Here is a 26567-nt window from a genome sequence, read left to right as displayed (position 1 = left end):
ATCTGATATGCAGCAATTGCAAAAGTTAGCCTTCAGGTGGTCGATCTAACACGAAAACAATTGAAAAATGTCCATGTAATGAAATGAGGAATGCAATTTAATGTCTTTGTCACTCCTTGTCCGTGAATAGTCAGGTTTCCATCCAATTGTTTCGAATTCTTTAAGGGAATTTACTGAAAATGAGCTAAACGGACATGCAACTTATGCCCGTTTCCATCTGTTCTTCTTTTGCGAATATTGAGAGGGGACTCCGCTGCTGTAGGTGGCGGTATACACCATAGAGATGTGATCCACCAGTAATTTAAAAGAAGAAGAAGACGAGGAAGCGACTGCGCCGTGCGATGACATAGTATGAGTTTGCTTTTGTAATTCTCGATAAACCGTAGCGTTTCTTTGCGGTTTTCCATCTAAAATAGCATTAATATTTGCTTGTTTAATTGATTCCAAAAAGATTTCAGTTTCGCCGTCCCCCCAAACATACCTTAATTTATCGTCCGACATTGCTTTGGGACTACAAACGTACGTGACGTAATATCCGGTCAAAACATGCGAAGTTTATCCGGTCTTGTCAGCGTTTATTCGCAAAACCTGTTTCTATGGCCAAAATTTGCATTTTCTTTTTTTTAGATACACTTCAAAATCCACTCTCCAAGCGTTAAAAACTATTTTGCGAATTTTGGGCCCCTTTTGGTATTTCTAGCGTTTCCATCCAGTTTTATTTTCGCATTTCTTGAAAATTCGAATAAAACCCGATGGAAACCCACCTACTGTCAAGCAAAAACAAATACTTAAAAAATCAGTCAACATCACGGCTGAATGTGCACAGCTTTCAAACGTTGGACAAATAGCTAAATTACGGTGCTTTTGTTTGTGAGACTGCAAAAACAAAAACGTTATGAACGCATTAGCACTCTCGCTCTCTTTAACTTGTGAAAATGTACAAAAATGCATATAGGCACTCCATGGTATTTATTTTTCCCCCTCAATATTAGGAGGATCCGCAGGGGCATCCTGGGATGTTTGATGAGCTCTCTTACTTCTTTGATCCCGCTTATCAGACAGATTATGCTTAACTCAGATTTGCAACCAATGCATTCCTTCTTCTGAGACCAACAAACACACACACACACGCACACATACTCATAAAACCCTCATAACATGTAATGTTTCCCTCATGTGGTGCTTTGACGCATTCCAGGAATCAACTGGCTGTATTTTAACCTTTTGCCTCAAATCTCTTTGCGCTACAATAGATGACTGTCTACCTGCCATATGAATATGAAACCACTACAAGCAACTGACAAAAGAAAGAAAAGATCATTTTTGTTAGACCCACGCACAACTCTTCTACACCACGGGCTTTAAATTGGAGAATTTCTGGGGTTCAAATTGCAACCATACTGATTGGGATATCCTTCATCTTGCTGCAAGATAATGACCCAAAACGCACTGCCAAAAAAACAAACAAAATCATCAGGGGACAAAAAGTGGATGCTTTCAGACCGGCCAAGTCCATATCTACACTTAAAGGTGACCTTCCATCATAATCCAATTTTGTCCTACTCTTCTATCATGCATAACGTAGTACAATATGTCAAAATGAGTCTGTGACCGGTTTTAAGCGTGACATCTCTGCGGCATGTGGATTGGATGCAAAAGCAGATTGAATGCAAAAGATTAAAATGATAAAAGGGGACTTTTAAAACATCAACATGTTTTTCACCTCCGAAAGAGGACACAAAGAGGAAGTCAACCCAAAAATCGTATTTGCAATATGTTCTATAGGTTAGTTAGTTAGTTAGCATTCTGGAAGCAATTAGTCAACCCAAAAATCTTATTTACAATATGTTCTATAGCTTAGTTAGTTAGTTAGTTGTGTTTGTGAAATATGAGTTAAGCAGCACTTTTATCCTTCTGAGGGTGACGACCATTTTGCCACTTGTTGTCGACTGAAAATGACATCACAGTTGCTCAGAGTTTTCTGAAGCTGAGTCGTGATTGGTTATTAGCTGTTACCGGAGCTCTGAGCATTTTTTTCAGTCGCCACCAAGCGGGCAAAATGGCCACCACCTTAGAAGGATAAAAACCGTTGGATTTTACTGCTTAATTCATATTCCACAAATACAGTATTAATCTAAATGCTGTGTTTAGACTAGTGGTGGCGCATACAACATATTGTAAAGAAAATTTGGGGTTGACTTCCTCTCGAAAGGAGTACTTTCCAAAACAAAACATTTTAAAGCCTGGAAATTTCTTACAAACAAAGATAATGCAAAAAAAAAAAAAAAAAAAAAAAATGGTAATAAAAGCTGAAATGTTGATATCTTCTCAAATATTCATGTTTTCATGCCAATGCCAAAAACAAAGAAATTGGCCTCACTGTTCCAAATAAAATCAAGACATTTTCACCACTTTTGGCCACATAAATCTGAGAACAATAGCGAGAGTCGACGTCGACTATTTGTCACTACTACACAAGGGTGAGATCCATCTACTGTATCTCTCATCTGTCATCTCGCCAACAGAGTGGATTTTTGTTGGTGACTTTTATACCTTTTATTTAAGGAGGAAGTTTTAAGTAAGACGGTCCCCTTTGATCATGTTACCAAAAATGACCGTTCTTCACAAACGTACTTTTTAAAATACAGTTAGTAACAATTAAAATGTCGGTGTTGTGAGGATGATATTTAGATCAGTCCGATACAGTTTTCTACATAGTTACGCGAACTAATGCTCTCTATAAAAGAAGGCTTCTCGAGTGAGGCTTCTGCCACAAGTCAAATAAAATGCTAACCGCATTTTTGCGTGCAGATGTGTGTGCGCCTCAAGTAAATGTGCGTGCATCTTTAAGTGGCCTTGAGCAGCAAGTTAATGACCCGCTCTTTCCTGTAGAGCAGCGGAATCAAGTGCCTCTAATGGGACCAATATATCTGTCTTAATGCTGCTTATCACTGTGGCTCAACATATGAAGGGGATGAACATCTTTACAAAGAGAAGGCTGTCTAAAAAAAACAGATGTGCACGCCGGAGAAGGATAGAGGCGTACAACTAAGGAGGATCCTCAGTCAAAGGTTTTCTTTTTGTGTCCAACATATTTCATTTCCTTTCCAGATTACTGTCATCTCCCATGGAAACAGTTCATCACAGTGGAATTATGTCATTCCACACACAGACGGAGAAGCACATCCAACATTGTGACAAATATAATTTAAGTGATCTTCGCAAGAATTGTTGATTGGCATTTTGGAAGGGAGAGACTGACTCGCAAATAAAAAACAGAACTTAATTTGGTTCATGTGGAATGAAAAATATTTAGTAGAAAGAAAATAAAGCCTCAAAACATTTTGACATAACTTTTATTGTTAACCCTAACAAAGCTCAGAACATGGAGCTAGTCAATATTTGCTATCCAATTCCAGGATATTAGCTTAGCACAAAATACTATATAAATAGTTTATTTTATTTCACTGTTTTTCTTTGGTGGGGGTGTAAATATAGTGTGTGTGCAAAAACAACAACAAAAACAGAGAGTTCAGTTGAAATGGAAAAAATGACACTGAGGTCACTTAAGGCTGAAAATGTTCCTATGGGAACGTATGCTGCTCGACAGGGAGGCCTGAAAAATGCCTCTCTCCTTTTGTCGATGTGATCTTCTCCTGTGCTTGGGCTTATTTGACACAGAGGGCTTATCTGATTCGAGACAACTCTCGCCAGCAGCCAGAGTAAAACTACCGGCTGAGTTTTGGTTTTCCTTGGCAGAGTATCCAGCAACGGTCTGCGTGATGGTTTTCATTGGACATCCTCCACCTTTGTGCTAGCCAACCACACATCATTCATAAATTAATCCAGACACATATGTTTAGAAACTCTCAGACGGATATGCATATCTTGATTTCATCTATATTTATTAGTATTAGCATTACTATTGCAGAAACAAAAACTATAAGACAACATCGAGAGCTGGTCCCCTTTGCAGCTACAGCAGCACTATTGGGATTTTAGAACTTTCTGCAAGATTCAAGATTTTGAACGTCTGTCACTCTTGGCATGAACTCAAAAAAACTGGAATGCATAATGTCAATTTATGCTGCAGTATAAAGAACGTGATGTTCAATTTGCAGTGCAGCAATATTCAAATAAAAGAGCTGAAGAAAAAGACCGAAAGTTGCCAGTAGCTCATATTGAAGGAAAGTCAGCTGGCTTGTTTTATACAGAAGTGGACAGACCTCAATCAAGATTTTGACGATGAGTTTATTGGTCTCATAAATGCTAGTTAGTAGTCTCTGTGAATACAACCCAATATCGTTTTTATATATGCTCCATTTTAAAGCCAATAGAGTGCACTTTAGGTCAGGGCTACTTTGTGGCAAGAAGGTTTCTAACGTTCCACTCTAAAAGTAGTTGAATTAGGACAGGAGTGCTTCTAAACTGCTTCACTGCTACACTACTGCTCAAGAGAAGATGGAAATAACCCTGAGACAAAACACAAAACATCTACGCTCCAAACCAAGCAGTTTATAACAAATTACTTGTGAATGTGTAAATCCATAGACTCTAATGAGTCCTTTAATTTTGATACAGCTACATGCCATTACACTGTGCAAACAATCCAAATGATCAGACTGTTGGATTAATATAAAGATGTGAGAATGTATCATTTATAGTTTTGGAGCGGGAAAGTGCAAAATAAACACAAGCCCTAAAAACTGTGGCTGAAGTCTGAATATGACCTACATTTGTTTTGCTGGTGCTCCAACATCAGAAACGAGCGGCAGGCCTTGCTCTTCGAGAGCAAAAATCCAAAGCTGTCAAACTTAGTGCTGACTTAGTCCTGCTGATGGCAGGAGTACCAAAAAAAAAAAAAGAGAAAAGAAAAGAAAAAAAAGACTCTTGTAAGATGCCGAGAATAAAACAGTCTTCTCCACCCGGATCATATTTACTGCAAACGATTGCTGTATCACAATTGCCTCTGGTAGTTTGGGATACATTGTAACCCCTGAAAGATCAATTAAATCAATCAAATTGTTTCCATACGAGCAAATTTGATTTTCATGTGTCAACATTTAATATATGTATGACATGATGCATCTACAATTGTCACAAAAGACAAATTAACTGACATAATCAACTGTTGTTCCCCTCATCCAACACACCTGGTTCAAGCGATTGCGATCATTGTCAGGCTTCTGCAGAGCCGATCATCAACCTTGATTTGGGAAGCTGTGACGTGGCTGTTAGAGCAGATTGCCGAACGACCAAAAGGTTGCCGGTTCAAATACCGGCTCTGACTGTGTCCTTGGGCAACACACAGAACCTTAATTCTCTGCCAGTGAGCCTGGCAGCAGCCACTCATTGGTGTCCGATTGTGTGCATAAATGGGTGAATGTGAGGCCTTGGAAAGCGCTTTTGGCAGCGTACGGTGTAAATAAAGCGCTATTTAAATGCATTTATCATCCATAGAAATTGCATAGTTTTAAAATTGTCATGGAAATTGGGGACTCCCTCAAACTTTCTCGTAAAAGAGCAAGTGTCGAGATGATGTTTAAACGAAGCTCTTTTATTCTACCTATCCCTTTCTGAGCCCCTATCTGCTTCTAAACATGTATTTTCTGTGCCAGCTTCATTTAGTGAAGAGGCTGTAAATACTGAAGGAGGAAGTGGAGGAGAGAAAAGGGTTTGAGCAAAACGGAGGCATGTAGAGGACGAAGAGGGAGAAGGAGGGGGGGGGGGGGGAGGAGGATTATGCTAATGTTTCCAAAGCTTCGATCAAAGCCGGAGACAGAAAGACGTAAAAAAGAATAATACAAGGCAAGAGGAGATGGACTCGAAGGCAAACATGCTGAGCCAAGCAAGAAAAATTCAACCTTGTGAGGAAGGAATGCGAAAGTCTTGGATTAAAATAAGGTGAGAAGCATGATAAGGGGATGGCGGACAGGATGCTGAGATGACCTGATGGAGGTCTGGAGTGAGAAATTGACATGACAGAAGGTGGGAATGGGGTCCTAATCTTCTCCATTCCTGCTTTGGGGCCAGTTGGGTTCCTGCTGTCCCAGCTGCTTTCTGATTGGCTACAACTGCTCAATGGTGGGTTAAAAGTGCTTGGGTGTCTTTTTTTTTTGTACATGTAGCAATAGTTTCAGGAGAACCACTTTGAGTTTTGGACATTTGCAGACACTTCTAAAGAGCAAGTTTGGATTTTACACTGGACAAAAACAAATGCAAAACTTTTGTTTTGCGCTCCCATTTTTCGTCAGCTGGACTCAAAGATATAAAACTTTTTCTACATACACAAAAAGTCATTTCCCTCAAATATTATTCACAAATCTGTCTAAATCTGTGTTAGTGAGCATTTCTGAAAGTGTTGGGTTTATATTTTTGTGCAGTATATTAAAAACGTTCTATTTTGAATATAGTCATGGTCCCAGAAATGTATTTATACGTTATGTTTCTTTTGTGCTAGAGCATTGATGCAGCTTCTAAACAGAAGAGAATGGTTGAAGCAATTGTTGTAGTTACAACAACTGCCAGAAGGTGGCAGCAGAGTATAAGAGATCAAGCAGGACCATGTTGCAAACAAGCTCATTTACCCACAGAAACAGATTTGTGAATAATGATGAAACTTTGCTATATTCTAATGCTAATTGCTGCAAAAAAGAAACAGATATAAAAAATACTTTTTCTTCCTGATGAAAAAAGAGACTAATCTTTCTTTTGGTAGGTTCCATGTTTTTATAGCAATGGAACACAATATTCTGTGGGCCTTGCAAAATCAGTCAAAATCCAGTAAAACAGCCGGGAGCGAAGGTGGTTGCTTCAGTGAAAATGGCTGGGAGTGAATGAGTTAAACTCCTAACAAAAAAAATAAATAAAAAAACATCTTTAAATGTCTTCTGCTATCATTTTATTATTAAATGTTACAGATTATTTGTACTCATTTATTCGCTGAAGTGTAAACAGTAACATCAGAGGGCTTGAATATGTTTGTCATTGAATGAGACAGAAATCACAAATATACAAGGTGCAACAAAAAACAAAACGATTTGAATCCAAAAATCTGTTTTGATTGAAAAGATGAGGAAAAAAACAGATGACACACACGAGTTGTCATAAGTGGTACGCAAACTCAACAGTACACAGTAAATTCTGGAGAGTAAACTTGACTTTATTTATAAATAATAATAAATAAATAAAAATAAAAAGTCACCAAGGGTTGAGGAACAAACTCTCGACCTTCAGCTTGGAAGACTGCCACACTACCACCTGAGCTAAGCCCCTCCTACTGTTTGCTTATCTCCAAGAGGAGACCAAAAAACATAATTTTTGCTCTCTTGGAGTTACGAAGATTCCAGCTGACACGAGCTGCGTGGCTCAGGGAGTATGATCGTCTGTCTCCCAAGTTGAAGGTCGTTAGTTCATTCCTCAACCTTTGAGTGATTTTTTATTTTTTTTCAATTCTTTATTTTGCCAACTTCCAAGCGTAGTGAATATTACATTAAAACTGAGTTTATTTAGTCCCACTCTAAATAGAGTCAAATTTACTCTACAGAATTTACTGTGTGGTCAGGAATGAAGTAGACTTTCCAAAAATGAGTTACCATTTTGTCGTCCGCAACAGTAGTTGATCAGCGGTCCTTTGTGAATTGATGTTGCAAGTCAAACCTGGCAGACCAGTGTGTGCTAACAGAACACAATAAACTAAACGCAGCCTCCACCTCCCCATAAAAAGAGTTCCAGGCCGGGGATTTTACTCCAGCGGTGATTTAAAACGCCAGCATTACAGAATGCTGGATCAGTACATTTGCACACACTTGGGTGGTATATTGCTGCAGCTCATAAGATCTGCAATCGTAGTGGACTCGTTCGTGTTTATAGCGATGCTTCCCAATTTGTATGTGAAAGAGGTTACATACTGAATTTGGCATCCATCTTCGTTTGCTTTAATGTCACTCTCGCCGAAAGCATTCACACTTCAACATGCTCAACTACTTTCAACTCAGCAGGAATCCAAACACAGCTCATGTCTTGCTGCTTATATCAGGGCAGCGCAACCAAAATAAATCCAAATAAATGTGAATGACGCGCAGGGAGGTGCTGGCAGCAGGGTACAAATTATAAAATTGCTGAAGATAAATAAATCTTTATTCCGTCACATATTCTGTTTTGAACGTCCCGAATCAGGGTGGGTTGTTATGTTTTATTACTTTGAACTTTCAAAAGAGTTCATGAAAGAGAATTCAGATACGCGATGGTGGGGCAGACGCATTAATCAACCTCAGTTAGTTTTGCTTGTGTCCATTACAATATGAGGGTATGTCAAGGGTTCACAGGGACACAACCGGGGTGAACTATTACTCATTTATTATTATACATTATGCTCTAACAACACACTTGGAGGCGCACAGAAATACAGCCATGAATAACATTCAAAAATAAAAACTGAAGGCTCTATTTCTGTGATCTGCGCAAATCTGGCACGAGATGCATGCATCTTGGTGCAGTTTTAAAACGGTTTAAAAAGTTGGCAAGGGACAACACAGATCTGTGAAGTGGACCCTGAGTGTCGCGAGTGCAGGAAACATAACTTTAACAGAGGAAAGTAAATCGAATGCAAACTATAATATAGCATACTGTTTGCATAGCCTTTAACACAATACAACACAAAGATTCATGTCTTAGAAACAAAACAAATGCACAACTCTAAATATCACCTCCTGAAGGTTTATGAACGTGTTGGCTGTAAGTGCATTAACATACATTATTGATCACTAATGGAACGGTGATTCATGTCAGAGGCTCTGAAACACAGCAATAAGTGTTATTCTGGCCACATGCCACTAGGCTGTTTAATAAAAACAGAAGATTTATTAAACCTATGAAACATCTGTGTTTAGCGTTCTATGAAGCGTTGTTTTGTCCTTGAGATGTGGTATGTCTTATTTTACATACGATAACTTCTACGGTCGTCCATTATCCTTTGCGGAAATGAGTGTATGATTAAAAGCCCAGAAATGTTGGCTAACGTAACGTAACAGTGAATTTGACCAGTTTCACTACAGTTATGTGATAAGCTGATTTAGTTCGATTTTCTACAAATTATTAGGCATGGGCATGTTTTGTTCATTTTTATAGTCACTGCACTTTACAGCATAACGAATAGATGCCTTAAGGCCTTTTCACACTGCACTTAGCTTCTTCTTCTTCTTTCTTTTTTTTAATCAATGGGTAGGGCGCAGGGATGACGGTGCGTTGTACTGGAGCAGTTTTTTAAAACTTTTAAATATGAGGCTAAATAATTACTATTAAAACAGGAAGGCTGATTAGATTTACAAGACATGCTTCCTTTCCACTGACTGTGACTGTCATGTGCCGCCATACTATATACAAGGTGATGAAAGAAAACTACCAGCTGCAAAGCCCATTTTCTACTCACCTTGAAACTCCATCAACTATATTAGTGTTCCCTGAGTGTCATTTGCTCGCTCTTTTACTTCAACGGACTCACATGCCTCTAAAAAGGAAATTTAATGTTCTTCAAAGTCCCTCATCAACTCTCCTTTTCGCCTTTGGGGTCTCAGTACAGCGATGAAACTTTATCTGGAGGAACAAGCGCATAAACCCTCACTTGCACACAGAGGCACATCTGCACTAGACAATTTCCATGTGATTCCCACATTGTAATTAGATCCAAAGTTTACAAAGAGGAGCTTCACAGACGTCTCGTTTCTCCGCATTCCTCCAGTGTGATGCCGAACAATAGCTGCTTTGTCTAAAAAAAATTGATTAATTGACATAAATGTGCAAGTTCAAAAGAAAGTCCAGAAGCCACAGAATTGCACTGTTCAAAATATGCTGAGAGGATTTGTCTGTGTGTGAGTGTGTCTTTTCGTGTCATTTTGAGTCTACATTCCCACGGCCATACATGCCTATTGTGCCTGCTGAGTTGGGTAAAAAACAAAAACAAAAAAAAAACATTAATTTAACACACACATAAAAAAAAAAATATGTTTTTCCTCTGCAATTCACATTCTCAGTTGAGATTTTCTTCAAATCAGTGTTCATTCAGATTTTTACTATGAGTGTGCTTAAAAAAAAAAAATCGATACGGCGATATTTTATTGCGGGCCTCTTTACAATAGATGTAGTGATACGGAAGCATCAGAATAAATTTTGCACATTCATTCATAAAGTTTTCCAGGCACATCTCGGAAAGCTGCTCCTTGCTGTGCAGTGTGCACGCATTTCCACCAGGCACGGCGCTGATGGTAAACCAGAACAAAGAAGACATAAAGAAGACATTTTTGCTATACAACACAATAACAAAATGTATCAATTAATCGACAAGTAATCGATTATCAAATTAATCGACAACTATTTTAATAAGCAAAGAAATTGTTTTGTGCCATTTTTTTTATTGAAAATTGTCCAAATCCTCTGATTTCAGCAAATCAAACAGTAATTGTACATTGATTTCTGTAGTCCTTCATGAAAGACGACTGATCATCTTCTGTGTTTTAAGCAAAATAAGACATTTGCAAACATCTGTTTTTACTTTGGAAAACAATAACTGAACCGGCAACATAGTATATCATCAACACCCCCCCCCCTTTTTTTTTAATTACTATACGAACACAAAGTACAAAATAACCACCAATCACTGGTTGATAAAAAGTAATCAGGGAAAAAATGCTCTATAATGAAAAATTTTAATGAATCTGATTAGTACATTAATCAACTCTAAAAATATTTAATAGTGACAGCACTAATAATAACAATATCATTTGGGTATACATACATAGAGTTTCCATAAAAATGTAAGTAAAATATCAGGATGTGTATCGCCTTGATACACATGTATCGCGATTAGTATTGTATCATGATACGCATTGTATCGTAAGGTTGCTGGCAATACCCAACCCTATTTTTTACAATATTGAATGAATGCTAAGCAGCTCAATTACAGGAACCAAAAGACAGAGGTGGCAAATCCAGGTCCAGAAAGTAAAAACCCTGCCAATGTTTGGCTTTAGCCCCCAGGTGCTAGCTAGCTAGCTAGCTCCTAAGGTGCTTGTTTACCTGCTAGGAAGCTAGCTAGCTAGCCTGCTAGCACCAGGGGCTAAAGCCAAACTTTGGCAGGGTTTTTACTTTCTGGACTTGAAATTGCCACCTCTGCAAAAACACAGCACTATCAAAGAAGTAGCTAAAAGTAATGCATGTCAAAAGACAGGACAATGTGAGCAGAATTATTGGAATCAACACGATTACAGCTACTCATTTACCACTGAGTGTCCGTAGCAGTGCATACAATTCAAAGCCTGGCCACTCGAACTAAATGGCGGTGGGCTTTGGCTGAGGGCAAAGTAAATGGGCAGTTGTAATTTGTACAGCTCAAACTGTACTAACGGATTACAAAAGGTCCACCTCTGTGCTCTGATATCTGTCAACTGCTCCCAAGCGCCTCCTTTCAATAAGCATCACACAACAGATCAATACGTCGCAATCAGACATTTAAATGGCCACTGATCAATAACGATTAGCATCCTATCTGCCAGGTTCTAACTAGTTTGACGTGGCAGACAATTGATGGAAATAAAGAGTATCATCACACCCAAAGAATCCAACATGACTCTTAAAAGATTTCCCAAAATGGTAACTCGTCGTGCAGCCTCTCTTTCAGCTCTCACGTTGACATTTCACATTCAGACACAAACATTTAGAAGTGGAGAAGACACCCTGTTCCTGCCAAGTGACAATAGCGACGTGTTCTTCAGAACCATCAGTGTCTCAAAGCCCTCGCTAAAGTCAAGAGCTCCCCCGGTACAGAAAGTCACTCAAGCAAGGTCATATGGAGCAATGCAAAGCGCCTCTGCCTGCTTCTGCACAAGAAATACAACCCTGCCTGGACCAGTCAACCGCTCACTGTTTCCCTTGGTGATGATGGGATCCATATGGGTCCAATTATACTTTCTTTTTTATTATTTTCTTCTTATTTATGCAGGGAATGGCAGCCCGAGCACATGCGTACCTTTTTTGGCATCATTCCGAAGTCCAGTCATTACATAAATTAGCGGCATGCAGGGATGAATTAAATTGTAAAAGTTGGAACGTCTGCTCAATAGGTTTACGTTATTGCTCAAAAAGGTGAACTATGAAACTGCAGTCCGCATTTCCATCAAGTAGTATGCTTTGGTAACGGTAAGCATTTAGACGCTTTCAATGCAAAGGGGTATAAAATATGTAACAGTCAAATTTTTCAGTATTGTTTTAGAAGTGCCCGTTTTGTGTAAATAATGGAATGTAACAACAGAATGGGGAAAAAAGCACAAACCAAACCTGGTGTTTATGGATAATGTCAGCGTTGTTTCACTTCAATGGCCAGTTATACAGTGTACCGTCCCACTGGTATGATGTCATGGTATTTATGTTGCGGAAGTAGCTATTACCATGCCAACCACATATTGTGTGGTGGAAACACAAACCACATTGGGTTTTATAGTTGAAAACCAAAATCTATCATTCCACATTTGCTAACGTTAACAATAACAAACATCATTGGGTATTTGAAGTTTGAACCACTTTGTTTGTAGGTTTCTTGCTTCTAAAAGAAAATTCCTTCTACCAATCACAAAGTTTGATTTGAGATTTTAGTAGTGTTGTGGAATTTTCAGTAGTGAGGTGAGATCAATAAAGCAGTCTGGAAAACAATTTGTCTTTTGGCTTTCTTCATATTTGAAGCTTAAAAAATACACAAGTCTTACAGAGCAATCTACAAGAAGAAGTGATCCGTGAGAGATTGCACAGTAAATTATCATGGGAAAATTCTTTATGTAGCCTGGTTAGGTTTTGGGAGGGAAAAGGGAGGGTCAGCTAGGCAGGAAAGCAAGCAAGTTTGTGATGAGCAGGCTTATCAGTCAAGGTCACTCTGTTATTGCTTCATGTACAAGAAGTGAGAGGCCCAGTGTTAAAAATGCAAGTGTCCGCAAAAAAGTATAAACATGTTATGTTGATACGTGCTAAATAATCATTTTCTGTAATGTTAGCTGAGTGCTTAAAGGGAAAAATCCTGTACAGTTATGTGGGTTTTTAGCTGATTCGCGTATACACTTTTTTCAGATTAATATTCCAAAAAATATGTTTTGTTTTTGTAACTGCGCATCTTAACAGTAATAACAGATTTCACAAAGAAATTAATATATTGTACAGTAAAGTGTATGACTTGATTTTCTGCTGGTTGGCAAACAATCGGCAGCCACTTAGTGGTGACCTTTATACAGTTGATTGCAGGCCGGCCCGTGATACCCATTGAAATGCATTGCAGAATTAATTAATTTATTTTTTATACAAACCCAAAACATTCCAAAAATAAAAATGCTAAACTTTCAATCTATGTTTAACACGAAAACAGGGGGAAGTTGCCACGGACGTCCGACTTTTACACATCAGCGCCGTTTCCCGCCACTGCTGGCCGCGTTCCAACACTCGCACCCCCACCCCTGCGCCCCCAAAACGCGCGCTCCCGCTCATCAGCGGGAGGGCGTCTCGGCTATCTGGAATGCTTCGGACACTGAGACAGACGCTACACACTCGCAGCCTCGCACCCGTTGACGGGAACGCGCAACCGAGGGGCACAAAGGCAGAAGCGCAAGTACTAGGACGTGGCCCACACGTCGCAAACCGGAAACGGAAACAAAGTTGATGGTTGAAAACCCGGAAGTCGGAAGTCCCGCCTCCTCCGTGGCATATAGTCCATTGGAAAATATTTGCAAAAGTTTGTGGACCACCAGTATGCGGGGGTTGACCATAATGACATTTCCAATTTAGCAAAGCATTTTTTTCCACCTCCAAATTATTGTTGTTGAACTTATCCTTAACATCACTCAGTAGCCTTGTATTTCCATTAGAATTGAGTTAGAAGCCCAAATAGAATGAAAATGCTCCACATAGACAACTCAATCAGAACACACGGACCAAAACAATGTCATTTCAGGGAACATTCCTTTCGCCAAACCCATCAGAAGTCCTTTTTCGCCACGTAGACAGTGAATCGGAATGTTGTAAGGCTACACTCTGTCGGCGCACGCTATCTTGACGTAAATGCGCAGTGATGGTTCCGTTTACCCACTTAAAAAATACGGCGTCTTCCAAACAGCACATTGAGCAACCCAACAAGTCAAGAAATTGTTAATACTGAGCATGAATTATTTCTGAGTGTTTGTCAAACAAAACGTTGAGTGAAACATGAGAATAATGGTCAAGGAACAAAAATGGAAATGATAAGAAATCAAAAAACAGTAGTGTAAACTCACTGCATCCATCTTCATCACTGTGGTCCCCACAGTCGTTGTCTCCGTCGCACTGCCACTGAGCCGGTATACAGGTGCACTCGCCAAACGCACTGACCGCACACGTGAAGTGGTTCCTCCCACAGGAACACTCAGCACTGCCCTCTACTCCTACACACACAGAGAGAGAAAAAAAGGGATTAATATCCATAGAGGAAAAAAACAGCAAAAAAAATCATCAAACCCCACTTCATACATTACATATGGTTTTGCTTTAGAACTTTAAAAAAATACCCTTGTATTATTAACAAAAAGTCATCATATTTCATTTCTTCATAATCTTACCAACTAAAAAATTTGATTTAATGGTGATTAACTCATTCCCTCCCAGACATTTTCACTGAAACAACCGCCATCTTTCCCGGCTGTTTTACTGGATTTTGGCAGATTTTGCAAGGCCCACAGAATATTGTGTTCTATTGCTATAAAAACATGGAACCTACCAAAAGAAAGATTAGTCTCTTCTTTCATCAGGAAAAAATGGATATTTGTACTGTTTCGGTTTTGCAGCAATTAGCATTACAATATAGCTAAGTTTCATCATCATTCACAAATCTGTTCAAAACACTGGGGAAAAGAGTTTGTTGCAACATGGCTCTGGTTGATCTCTTATACTCTGGTGCCAACTGCTGGCCGTTTTTTGTAATAACTACCATTGCTTTAAGTGACCTCCTTATGTCAGAAGCTGCATCAAAGCCTTCTGTATGCTCTAGCATAAAAAAACCGCAGAAATACGTTTTGGGGAGTGAAGGACAAAGTATTAAAAACATATTTATACGTTTTTTGGTTTGAGTTAAGATTAAATTTAGTCTCTGTAAATGTGGGCAATCCAAGTCTTTGTATGATGCATTTGAATACTTTATGTATTTAAATCTAAGCCAGGAGTTTTTAAATGTGTTATCAATCAATTTATTTAATTCATTTTTAAAAGAAAAAAAGACATTGAAAAAGCAATATTCAAATTCAAAGTAAAGCAAAAGAATGAAAGGGAACAGAAATAAGTAAAACTTGTTTTGTCTGCCCCTGATAAAAAAAAAAAAAAAAAAAAAACGCACAAAAACAACAAGACTAATTTAATGACAGTCAAGACGCTTTCAATGTTACAAGATAATTAAAAATAATTCAACTGTGTGTCTTTGTGCTATATATTTTTTTCAGTAAGTGTGCTTTTATGCTTGAAAAAATGTTTTTTTTTTAATACATTTTTAAAAGAAAAAAGACAATATAAAGCAATATTCAAATTCAGAGTAAAGCATGTATTGTACAGTATATGTATTGAAAACATATTGCATTATTACATAAAAAAAAAACACCGATCAACATAATACGCATGGCAATGATTTCATATCACATCCATGTGTAACACAGCTTCAGGTAGTTTGTGTCCTCAGAAAGATCGAATCCCGCATATGCCTGCCAGTTTGAACAAGCACCGTCATGTCAACTCAGATTGCCTTTGAGATCACATCTTTCTAAAGCAGCACACCGTTGATTTGTTCACTTTTCCCCCATTTCAGTTCAAAGAAAATACACTAGTGCAAATGTTTTCTTTGGAGGGGAAAAATATTTCAAACAAATTACAAGTTTACAAGAAAACATTTTGGGGGACGGACATGAATACTGACTTGTAGTGTTAAGAAAATAAATCACCACTTATTGTACAATTCAAGCTATTTTTGGTTATGTTGTTTTCAAACAATTCAACAGACTATAACGTATAGTTGAGGGTCCCGAGCTGAATATACTGCATAGGTTTAGCTAAAATGCTCTGTAGGCTAGAAAAGCATCCTGTATAGTATGCAACCCTAATTAGGTTTAAAGGAATACGTGATTTCCATTAATACCATAATACACATGGCATTTGGGAAAGGAATAAATAAAGCTCTTGTTTACTAAAAGCACATTAATGACCACCTTGTTCGATCTTGTTCTGCAACAAACTCAGCGGAATACTTCAGAATTCATGGATGGTTTTGGACAGTGTCATCGTGCATGTGCGTGTGTGTGCGTGCGCGCGCGCATGTGTGTGTGTGTGTGGTTTCTGGCCCCTTCACAAAGGCATCAGTCAACCCAGGAGGGCCTGGCAGAGAGAGCTCAGTAACCTTCAGATCCCTCCCACTGCACTAAATTAATGGCCTCTTTCTTTTTTAGTCCCCCATTCTTTCTTCTCATTCCTTTCTTTTCACCATCCCTTCATCACACTTCCCCCTAAAGCTGTCCCTCTTATTTTCAACCCCTTCCCCACCTTCTCTCTGCCTGACCCTTATTTCCAGACCCCATGCGTCTGCTAGCATGATGGAGAAACGGGAACACCCTATTTCCAGAGTTTTCTGGTTCATCATTTGTCCATGTTGAGTAATTTGTCATTTTTGCAGTTCTTTGGCACTCAGCATGTAGTTTACCCGTTCTGAAAGGTCATAATTAGACATATTTTATACCTGAACTGCAAAATACATAGAAGCCCGAGTCATCGTTAACAAGCGCTTTATGTTTTACTTTTTTAAAGTATAAATAACATCTCATAGCTGCCCGAAAAAAAAAAAAAATACTTACTGGTTTATTCTATTTGAAACTAACAGCTACATTCTGTGACTCATTCAATAAACACAGATATGTGATGAGTCCAAAATCAAATCAAACATATAAAAGATATTTTTATGAATTCTGACCAACAGATTATTAGTTTAAGGACCACATTTGGAACGGGTAATCAAAATCAGCATGCAGCTGCCAGCCATGGCAGCGTGGCGCTTTGAAGACGACCATGACTAACCTCCGATGCATCCCACAGATAGCAAATCACATGCCGGCCTGTTTTCAAGAGACACTGACTGAGCTATAAGTGTGTGTGTGAATAGTTGTTCATTTGCCATTCAGTCAAGAATATAAATATGTGAACGTATAGCAGAGGCTTGGGCTGTGTTGCTTTAACGGAATTATATACTGTCAATTATCCTATAGACAAAATGTGTTTTGTTTTCTCTAGTTGATGGAAACAATGAAATGTCAGATTTGATCGAGTTTAATATCTTTTGAAAGCGTTGAAAATGAAGTGCTTAGTGAGGGTGTTTGAGCTTTTTGTCTGTCATTTCAGGACATATCAAGACCTAAATTGCCGATGTTTTCTTCAATTGATATTGAAACTAAGAGCATTTATCTAAAGGATTCTGATTAAAGCAACTAAAAACTTTTCTACGTACACGTTTGACTTTTGCTACCAAAAACTTTTGTTTCAACACTTTCCTAAAGAATTAAAAAAATAATAATTGTGTAGAGTAGAGTAGCCAAATTACAATAGTTGTTTTTCCATCCACCCATTTTTATTTGCATTTTCAAGAAATGCGAAAATAAAACTGAATGGAAACGCTAGAAATTCGAAAAAGGGCCCAAAACTTGCAAAAAAAGTTTTTACGCTTAGAGGGGGTGGATTTTGAAGCATATCGAAAAAAGGAAAACACGAATTTTGGCTATGGAAACCCGCAAGACCGGATACCCGTCACACGTTTTGACCAGATATTACATCACACGTACATTTGTAGTCCCAAAGCAAATAAAAATAAAGTAAGGTGTGTTTGGGGGCGACGCCGAAACAGAAATCTTTTTGAAATTAATTTAAAAAGCAAATATTAATGCTATTTTAGATGGAAAACAGCAAAGAAACGCTAAGGTTTATTATCAAGAATTAGAAAAGCAAACTCATACGACGTCATCGCATGGCGCAGTCGATCCCTGGTCTTCTTTTAAATTACCGGTGGATCACATCTGTATGGTGTATACCGCCAGCAACAGCAGCGGACTCCCCTCTCAATATTCGCAAAAGAAGAACAGATGGAAACGGGCATCAGTCGCATGTCCGTTTTGTGCATTTTCAGTAAATTCGCTTAAATTTTTTTGAAATAATTGGATGGAAACACGACTAATTACAACACCAACTAAAGACAAGACCGCTATGTCATCCTGCCAATGAAGTACATAAAAACAACTAAGAAACTGTTTAGAGAACATGTTTTCCCTCCTCCACCTCCTAATCAACCACCCACCTTGATTAAAATCTGCCTTGGAGCTTATGAATTGTGGGACAGTCAGCATACACACAGACTTGTTTGAGTTTCATTTCTGCAAATGCCGCCCCATCACTTCACAAGCTCGACAAGTGGAGGAAACAAAGGCTTCTTCTATCTATCCAATAAGAAATGTTGCTAACTGAATTGTTGAACTTGGTCGTCAGGCAACAGTAAGGCAAGCATCGGCTAAACTCGCCCTTCACCTGCTGCTGCCAGGAGCTGTGCCGTGTGTTTTAACAGGAAACGGCCAGAGACGAAAAAGAAAATAAAGGCCACCAAGGATCCACCACTGCCTCAGCCACAAACGGTCTTAACCGGCCTGCTGTGGAACAGCCCAGGTGGTCCTACATCTCAAGTAAACACAAATGATACCGCAAACTCACCCGCACACCACACCTCTGCGGACGCACATAAAGTTACTCTGTCTCAAAATCTAGCTCTACATAAGCCCAGTGAACCAAAGGTGGCTGCAGCATGCAAGTCTTTGAGCTAACATAATTTGCAGTTGTTATAATTGACGTGTGAGGAATGGAAGGGGAGAATAGTGGGGCCAAAAGACACAATAGTAACCCCGGCTGGAGTGCAGGTGGCCACGGGCTTTGAGCTACATAAAAAGGCTGCAAGATAATTAGCCATGGACCGCCCAGGAGACTACCTGGAGGGTCGGAACGACATCTTTCTTTGAGTGCCATGCTTTGAAAACTGATAAGCAAGAACTAGAGGAGCGGGCTGTTTGAGCCATCAGACATAGTAACTGCGTAAGATGGGAATGCGTAATGCCTTTTTGTCTATCCTCTGTCACCTTTCCGCTGCTGAAGAGCAGCAGTAATGGCGTAGCTGCAGCAGACCAACCGTGTCCCGGCAACTGTTGAGCCAGAACCATCCTCAAGTAGATGCATTCAGCTGCACCCCACGTTGTCCCTCCCAACGGTGTTGCACCAACACAATGGATCCAACTGGTGTCCCAGCTCGCTGTTCGCCAACAGTGTTCATGTGCTTTGTCAAAGAAGTGCTGACACAGCAATGTGTAATAATCACACTGAACCTCTAAACAACTAATGCCATGATTTATAAGGAGGACAGACAAGACTTTAAACGCAGTTTAGTAGTATAAAGTTGAAAAATATGGAATGGAAATTAAATCTCCACACAGGAATAACAGAATCAAGCCAAAGAATTTCTTTGCAGCAATGGAACTAATTAATCACTATTCTTGAATCTTTACAAAAATGCTGTGGTGCGTTTTTAATTCAAATGCAAAAGATTGATTTCTTGAATTTCACTTAAGTGACTGTAGACCAACTTTGGCCATCTATAGGATTTACTAAATGATTTAAGATTTCAGTGAATGAAACTGAAAAATGCAACACAGATGCTCAGAGAAAGAAGCTAAATCTGTTTAAAACCGAACTCCTAACATGAGCAGCTCTTCAAACAACTTGCATCTTGTTGCTAATTTTGTGGCTGGTCCTGGACAAATCTGGGTTAAAACTAAATGCTTCATACAGTAAAAACTCAAAGGACCAAAGCCCGTATCCCACTGAACGTTCGCAAAGGTAACGAATGTGGATTTCCCGTCAGGGTTCGTTCAAAGTCGCAATGTTCGCCAAATGGTTTTTCTTGTCGCAAGTTGTTTTAACAAAAAGAAGAAAAAACTTAAAACTGTTGGAGAACTCCGGCGAATGTCGTCACCTTGAACGAATCCTGACGATAAATCACCATTCGCTCATGGCTACGTTTGCAAACACAAACGGGCTTATGCTAACAGAGCTGTCAGTGTTGTAACTGTATGGAAAACTGTGCAAACACAATTCCCTTAAACCTTTCACATTAAATAATATTAATTACATTTGACTCAAATACGTAAACATTCCATTTTCCCAGGGTCTTTGTTCTTGTTCTAACTCCATATTACACTCCATGACAACATATGGGTACTTTTAACTTTCGCCAGCCCACAAAGAACACATTCACTACATTCCCTGTGGTTGTGTGGGCTCGGCCACGCTGACATGACTGCAAGATGCCAAACAGGCCAGTTCCTCTTGCTCCATTGGCTCATCTGCACCTACTAATTTGCCCATCATAGGTCAGGCTGCATCAGTGCAGCCAGCCGCTAACCACAGCAGCACAAAAGTTGGGCCTTGCTGGGTGAAAGAGATGCAGCAGGGGGTTCTGGAATTCAAATGCACTCCAAAATATCTGGTTTTGGAACTTGGGACTGGCAAACAAGCTTTGAGTTGATGCCAAATGTTCAAAGCATAACTAAAAATCTTTCTGGACAGACTCGTCATCACAAGCTCATCCTTCTGGCTTGCCCACTCGCACACAACATGGGTTTCTTTTCACACCTGCTCATCTCAGGCTTTCATTAAAGCTCTTATCACACAGTGGCGTTCAATCACTTTCGTACAGCTCAGGAAGAGGGCGTGTTTTTGTTCTGACTACTGTTGGTTCGACCTTTAATGCCAAACAATCTCCAGGCGGACTTAAATATAGAGATACACTGCCACGATAGTCATGTGCAGTGATTCGTTCAAGCACGTAGCAGAAAGAACACAAACATATACTGAGCCAAGCTAGTGGCAATTAACTAAGTGCAAGTGAGAAGCAAGGCGGGAGGATACATGCTTTCTTCGAGAAACGAGAACATCACTGATATATCGCTCCGTTTGGTTGAAATAAGGAAACTACTCAACTGAACTGCATACAACTGAAAGCACGCACACAAACGATCCATAACTGGCCAGCCTTCTCTGAATTCAGTTCAAACGGAACACTGACTTGGCTGGGGATGAGTGCACGGCTGCCGGTCATTCTGGCTGGCACTTTGTTGAGGAGGGGGAGAGCCAGACAGAATGAGACCAATATGGAAAAGAAAAAGTTACAAAGTAATTCAAACACGGAAAGAACGGGGATGGTTTTCCGGATCTCAAAACAAACAGGGTTGTTGTGTGACGGTTGCAAGCAGAGGTTATCGTTTCTATTCATGGGTTATATAGTCAGCAAATACTCTATATTATATCGAATGATGACACATCATTTGTGTATTTCTTTGTGCTATCCGAATTTAATATCACATTTATTCCACGTCACATGCCAGAAGTGGCATGAGCAAAAGCTTCTTGTTCCACATTTGAATGTATTCAACCAACACCAATCATAGCCCTTCATGAATTTGAACGACATAACTGTATATTTTAGCACAGTAATGCCAATCTAAACATTAATGCCTGGTCTCGCGGCAAAAATCAGAATCTCGATTCTTGTTCACGTTAACGAGCGAGTCACAAACCCACTCGAATCGGTTACCGTTACTTATTGTACTTTTCCTGAAAAACACTTCATAGTCCAAAAAAATTATTTTTAAAATCCTAAATCATTTTAAAATCCAACCCCGTCGCGTAGCCTCGTTTTAGCTAGTGCTAAGCTAGTTTGTCAGCTGGCCAACAGCGAGGCTGCAGCCTAATATTCCCATTGCTAGGACGGCTACGTACGCGCTCAAATGTAGCACGTACGTCGCTCCCATGCATGTGCAATCCCCTCGTACAGTAGAAGGGATAAGGGACATCTTATCCAAACATTCCTCTCCGACGACAATATGCTACGACGCGTTCTAACTCGAATGGGCAAATTTTGATCCGGCATTCATTTTCAACGGTTTCAATTTGTTACTTTGTCTGTTGATCCATGTAGAATCATCGTGACATCAACAATGTATGGTGAATGACGTCTCTGTCTGTAGGTAAATTGTACCGTTTGCGTGTGCGCTGGTTCTGGTCACTGGACCAAGAAGGGGTTAAAGGACAGAGAGCGAGCCTGTCATACTACATTTCCTTTTCCACGACTGTCAGCCTTTTGTCATGACTCAGGCTTTCGCACACAGTACTTATGCGGCTTTGGAACTCAATGTGTGTGCATTAACGTATGTGTGTGTGTGCACTTATGTGGAGGAAAACCTTTATTAACTTCAAAAGAGAGAACGCATGAAATATATCACAAGCAGAACCGTAACGGCTTGATGTGGATGCTGCAATGGCAACAAACGTGCTTAAGGGACAACACAGGGTAATGAAGATGCAGATGCTGCTGTTGAAGCCCTTAGAAAAGATGGATGCCGCGCTAGCACAAACACTAAAATGGGTAGATAAAGAACTGCGGGTCTGGTGGTCATAACCGTGAACAGGAAAGCCTCATGTGGTGTTTTTATGAGGTGTGGGTGAGAAACCAAGCACTCTGCATGGAGCCCGAGAGGAGGCGAGGAGACGGTAAAGAGTGAGAAAGAGAGAGAACATTTTGTGTATTTGTTCAAGGCCTGCTGAGGCAGCATCCCGACTGTCATATTGGTCAGATAAATGGCTATCTGGTAGGAGAGAATGACAGTTTTGACAAGATTGGGTGTCAAAATGTAATAAACTTGGCACAGACTGAAATGTATTTAAAAAAAAAAAAAGATAAGGTAACGTGTAGGTAGTTATCAGTACATAGCCATGCTGTATTTTGTTGTAAGCCTTTAATTATTATTTTTTTTTATTTTTTTTACAGAAATTGAAGCAATGTTTATCAGTGGCTAGGGATGGGCGACGCAGTTGTTTTTGGGGGGGTCACTTCATATTTGCACTTTGACATTCCTTGTGAAATATTGTCATTAATTCAAACTTTCTAGATGATAATGCTGGGTTGCAGATGCAGATTAGTTTAATCAGCCAGCTGAACGAAATGTGTGATAGCGTGTGTATATTTGGACTTGAGATGGATTTTTAGAGTTTACCCGTTTCATGGCCTTTATTTGCTTTTTCGGGCATTGGTGTAGACACGCTACAGTTACTGGAAATATTTTTTTGCTCGGCATACTATACTGTACAATATAGTAATGGAATCAAGGACTAATCAAGCACTATAAAGAGCATCTGGATGACGGTTGAGCCAAAAACACCGTCAACAGCAGTTAAAAATGTCATAATTTAGAATCTCCAAATATCGAAGTACTCAGATTTCTTGTATTTTTGACCATCTTATCCATTTATTTCTATTTTTATAGGCTGCAGTGGTTCTAGGACGATAATACTTAATATTTGTTATTTTCTTACTAGATAAGTCACCAAAGTATGTTTTTTTGTGCGTGTGTGTACGTGCAAGGCCTGGCAGTGTAAAAACACAGCAGTGCAATGCATTTTGCCTCTGGCTGTGAACTCCATACTTGGTGGGTAATGTGCTGAGAGAGCACTTGGTGTCAAAGCGCGCCCTAATCCGCAGATTGTCAGACAGATGACACCCCCACTGACACACACACACACACAAACACACCTACTTTACCCCCAAACTGGGGCCTCTCTCAAGTATCAGAACTTCAATGTGCCCAGAACATCAGAGTTCACTCAAGTAGCGATCTCTTCTTGAAATGCTTTTCTTTTTGCCCTCAACTAGCATGACATAATAGTGAAAAGGCAATCCAATAACCAAATGGTGCGGTTGCATACTATACTTCCCACATTACTTGCAGTTGTTCCCTTTTCTTTCCAATATTTTCTTTCTCGTCTACAAAGACTCTCTGAAACAAAAATCTTTCAAACAAATGACTTAGGTAGCCACTAATAAATAAACCGTAGAGGAAAGCAATTGCAATACAACAGTCTGACCTGAATCAAGACATTCCAGTAAATTTATTATGCATATGGCCAACACTTAATTGAAATCAACCACATTTTAAGTAAAAAAAAAAAACTAACAAAAAGAAGCACTCCAGGTTTGCATGTAGCTACCGGTAGTTTAAACTGGCATTGAAAAATGTATTCAGTTCAACAACATGAGTTTCTAACCTAAAAAAAAAAAATATCTCAATTAAACCCACACTAAATGACCAGAAAAAAAGTCCCATGTTTTTGGTTTGCAAAAGTAGCAGACCTCCCTAGCTCAATAGTGTCAACATCGCTATGCTAACCGGTGTCCAGGTAGAAGTGAGATTTTCAGAAGGAATTTAAACCTCTGTGAGTGTGAGTTACTGTTTCTAGCAGCACTTCTCCACAATGGACACGGTCTGCTAATTTGTGGCTTTTTATTATTTGTGTGTCTGTAAGTAATGTAGGCTGGATCAGATCCAGACCAGAGAGTCAAACTGTAAGTGCTACGTGTGCCAAAACATACGTCTTCCCTTCTCCTCCTCGGAATTTATCAAGCTCTTGCTCTGTGACTGCATGATGAAAGATTAAAGTCAATCTGGTGAAGAAATAATCTAGACTTACTAGACAAACAGAATGGAGGGACAGAAAAACAGACTTGACCATAGTTTTGTTCATTTCCACAAGTTTTCATATATATCTTTGGCTTTGCTGAGGCCTACTCCCCATAAATATTTGAAATAGCTTTGATGCAAACATTTCGCTTAAAATTCACATCCAAGCACAAATGATTGCAATGACCTAAACATGGACCAAAATTGGATGTCTATATTGAATGGTAGTTATTTTTAAAAAGAGTCAGGATTGCCACAAACAGGCCTGATTGCAGGCCTAAATTGAACGGTGACAACGCACAGGTTAGCCTGTTGGAATCATTTGAGATCGATTTGAAAAGTTGTTTCTTCTGCCGGCTCCAAAGCACGGATGGATTTTGCACATGAGCAATTTTCTTCATTAAAAGACCCCGAAGCAGCTGCGAAGCCCAGATAAGTATTACCGTCTCCTTCTGGTCCATGCCTGTGAATGTGAACTCACTATGAGGGTATAAATGTAATAAGAAGAGATTATTCCATGTGGGCAAGCGGTAACTGGCTTTATGGGCTTTGCCTGGATGAGAAGAGCAGGAACCGAGGTTCCAGCTCCGCAATCAATATTCAGTTAGAAAAGAGCACAGCATCAGGGGATTCACTTGGCAGATTTAACCTCTACTGTGTTGGCACAGATATCTGCATGATGTTAAACTGTGGCGTTTGGGGTAAAGACTTAACTTGTAAATTGGAGCTGGAGGCCACGGTTTTCCACAGTCTACCAATTTGTCACAAGAATTGTTTGAGCTTCAAGGATGTTTTAAATGGGAATATACAAAAATGAGTACTCCATTAATAAACAATCATCGCAAGTTGAAGAAATCACCAAGTCTTTCACGGACAACAACCGAGGAGCATGCCGGCAGAGGTGAGTGTAGAGTTTTGCAGGGCGTCGGGATGTTAAATTGGTGACTTGGAAGGCAAAGATTTTCCAGAACTGAAGCGGACAACCTGTGGTTGGGGTTGAATTCTTTCCCTTTCTGGCTCCTTTCAGAATACGTCGAGAAAACGGCAAACAGACCCCTTCATTCAGAGTAATTTATCCCTATGGCCAAGCCTTGTTTGCCGGCTGCAATGGCCCCCTTCCGGGGCTGCCCAGCAGGATGCCTGCAAGTGGCGTGTGAAACTCTCCTGTCTCGTTGAGCTCAAAAGAGAAGGATGAACAATGCTCCACGCCAGGCGCCGGCCCTGAACAATCCCTCGTTCTTCTTTGCTCTCGGCCGAACTTTCTTCATCACTAAAAGCAACCATGAGGTATTCCTTCAGAATCCGCATTCCTTCATCCGTTCAATGCCGCACATCATAACGCTTGGTTTCTTCTCATTTAGTTTACACCGATTCATGTGCTGCTTACCCTGGCATCCTTTCCGTAAACATTTTTTATTTTCCTTCTCAATATTTCCTTGCTTAAACTAAAAGCACAAATCTGAAATCTTGCTCTGGTTTGTCAGGAACCAATTTGACCCTTCTTTTACTTAAAACATCCAAAAACCTCACAGTCTGACCCCAGTTCAACAAAAACCACCATCTTCCTCTTTTTTTCCAGGAAGCCCTGCTGGATCTGCACTGCCTTGAGGGATTTGGACCAAACTTATAAAAACAAATTAATAGCATATTTGTAAGAGATATACCAGTCATAACATCTGACTTGAATTTATCATGCCCCGTCCAAGATCTCCACAATGCATGAACCACAACCACGACAATGAAAATAAAAGTAGACAGAAAGATTGCTTTGTGCCTTCACGGAAAACTTCCATGCATGATGTCGGTGCTTCAGCAAAACATTGTGCGGCAAACCTCTCATTTGTCCAAGCTCAGAAAAGTATTTCAAAATCAGATCAATCAGGGACTGAAACGCTCTTCTCCGACTCATCTGTACGTGACTCCAGTACGAAT

The 26567-nt window shown here is 39.7% G+C and overlaps 1 protein-coding gene across 2 annotated transcripts in view; it reads right to left on the bottom strand.

Moving 5' to 3' along the window:
* Window positions 1-26567, bottom strand: part of lrp4 (low density lipoprotein receptor-related protein 4) — a 92635-nt gene that overhangs the window by 40192 nt on the left and 25876 nt on the right. For both annotated transcript variants that reach the window (XM_086071314.1, XM_086071315.1), the window contains exon 2: window positions 14304-14450. In XM_086071314.1, coding sequence (XP_085927440.1) covers window positions 14304-14450 — 147 coding nt within the window. The remainder of the gene's footprint in view (window positions 1-14303; window positions 14451-26567) is intronic.

This window comes from Leptonotus elevatus, chromosome 3 (genome assembly GCF_054856555.1).
Source record: "Leptonotus elevatus isolate MCC_2025b chromosome 3, RoL_Lele_1.0, whole genome shotgun sequence".
Taxonomy (NCBI): Eukaryota; Metazoa; Chordata; class Actinopteri; order Syngnathiformes; family Syngnathidae; genus Leptonotus; species Leptonotus elevatus.
The sequence above is the reverse complement of the archived record's forward strand: the minus strand, read 5'-3'. Positions and strand labels throughout refer to the sequence as shown.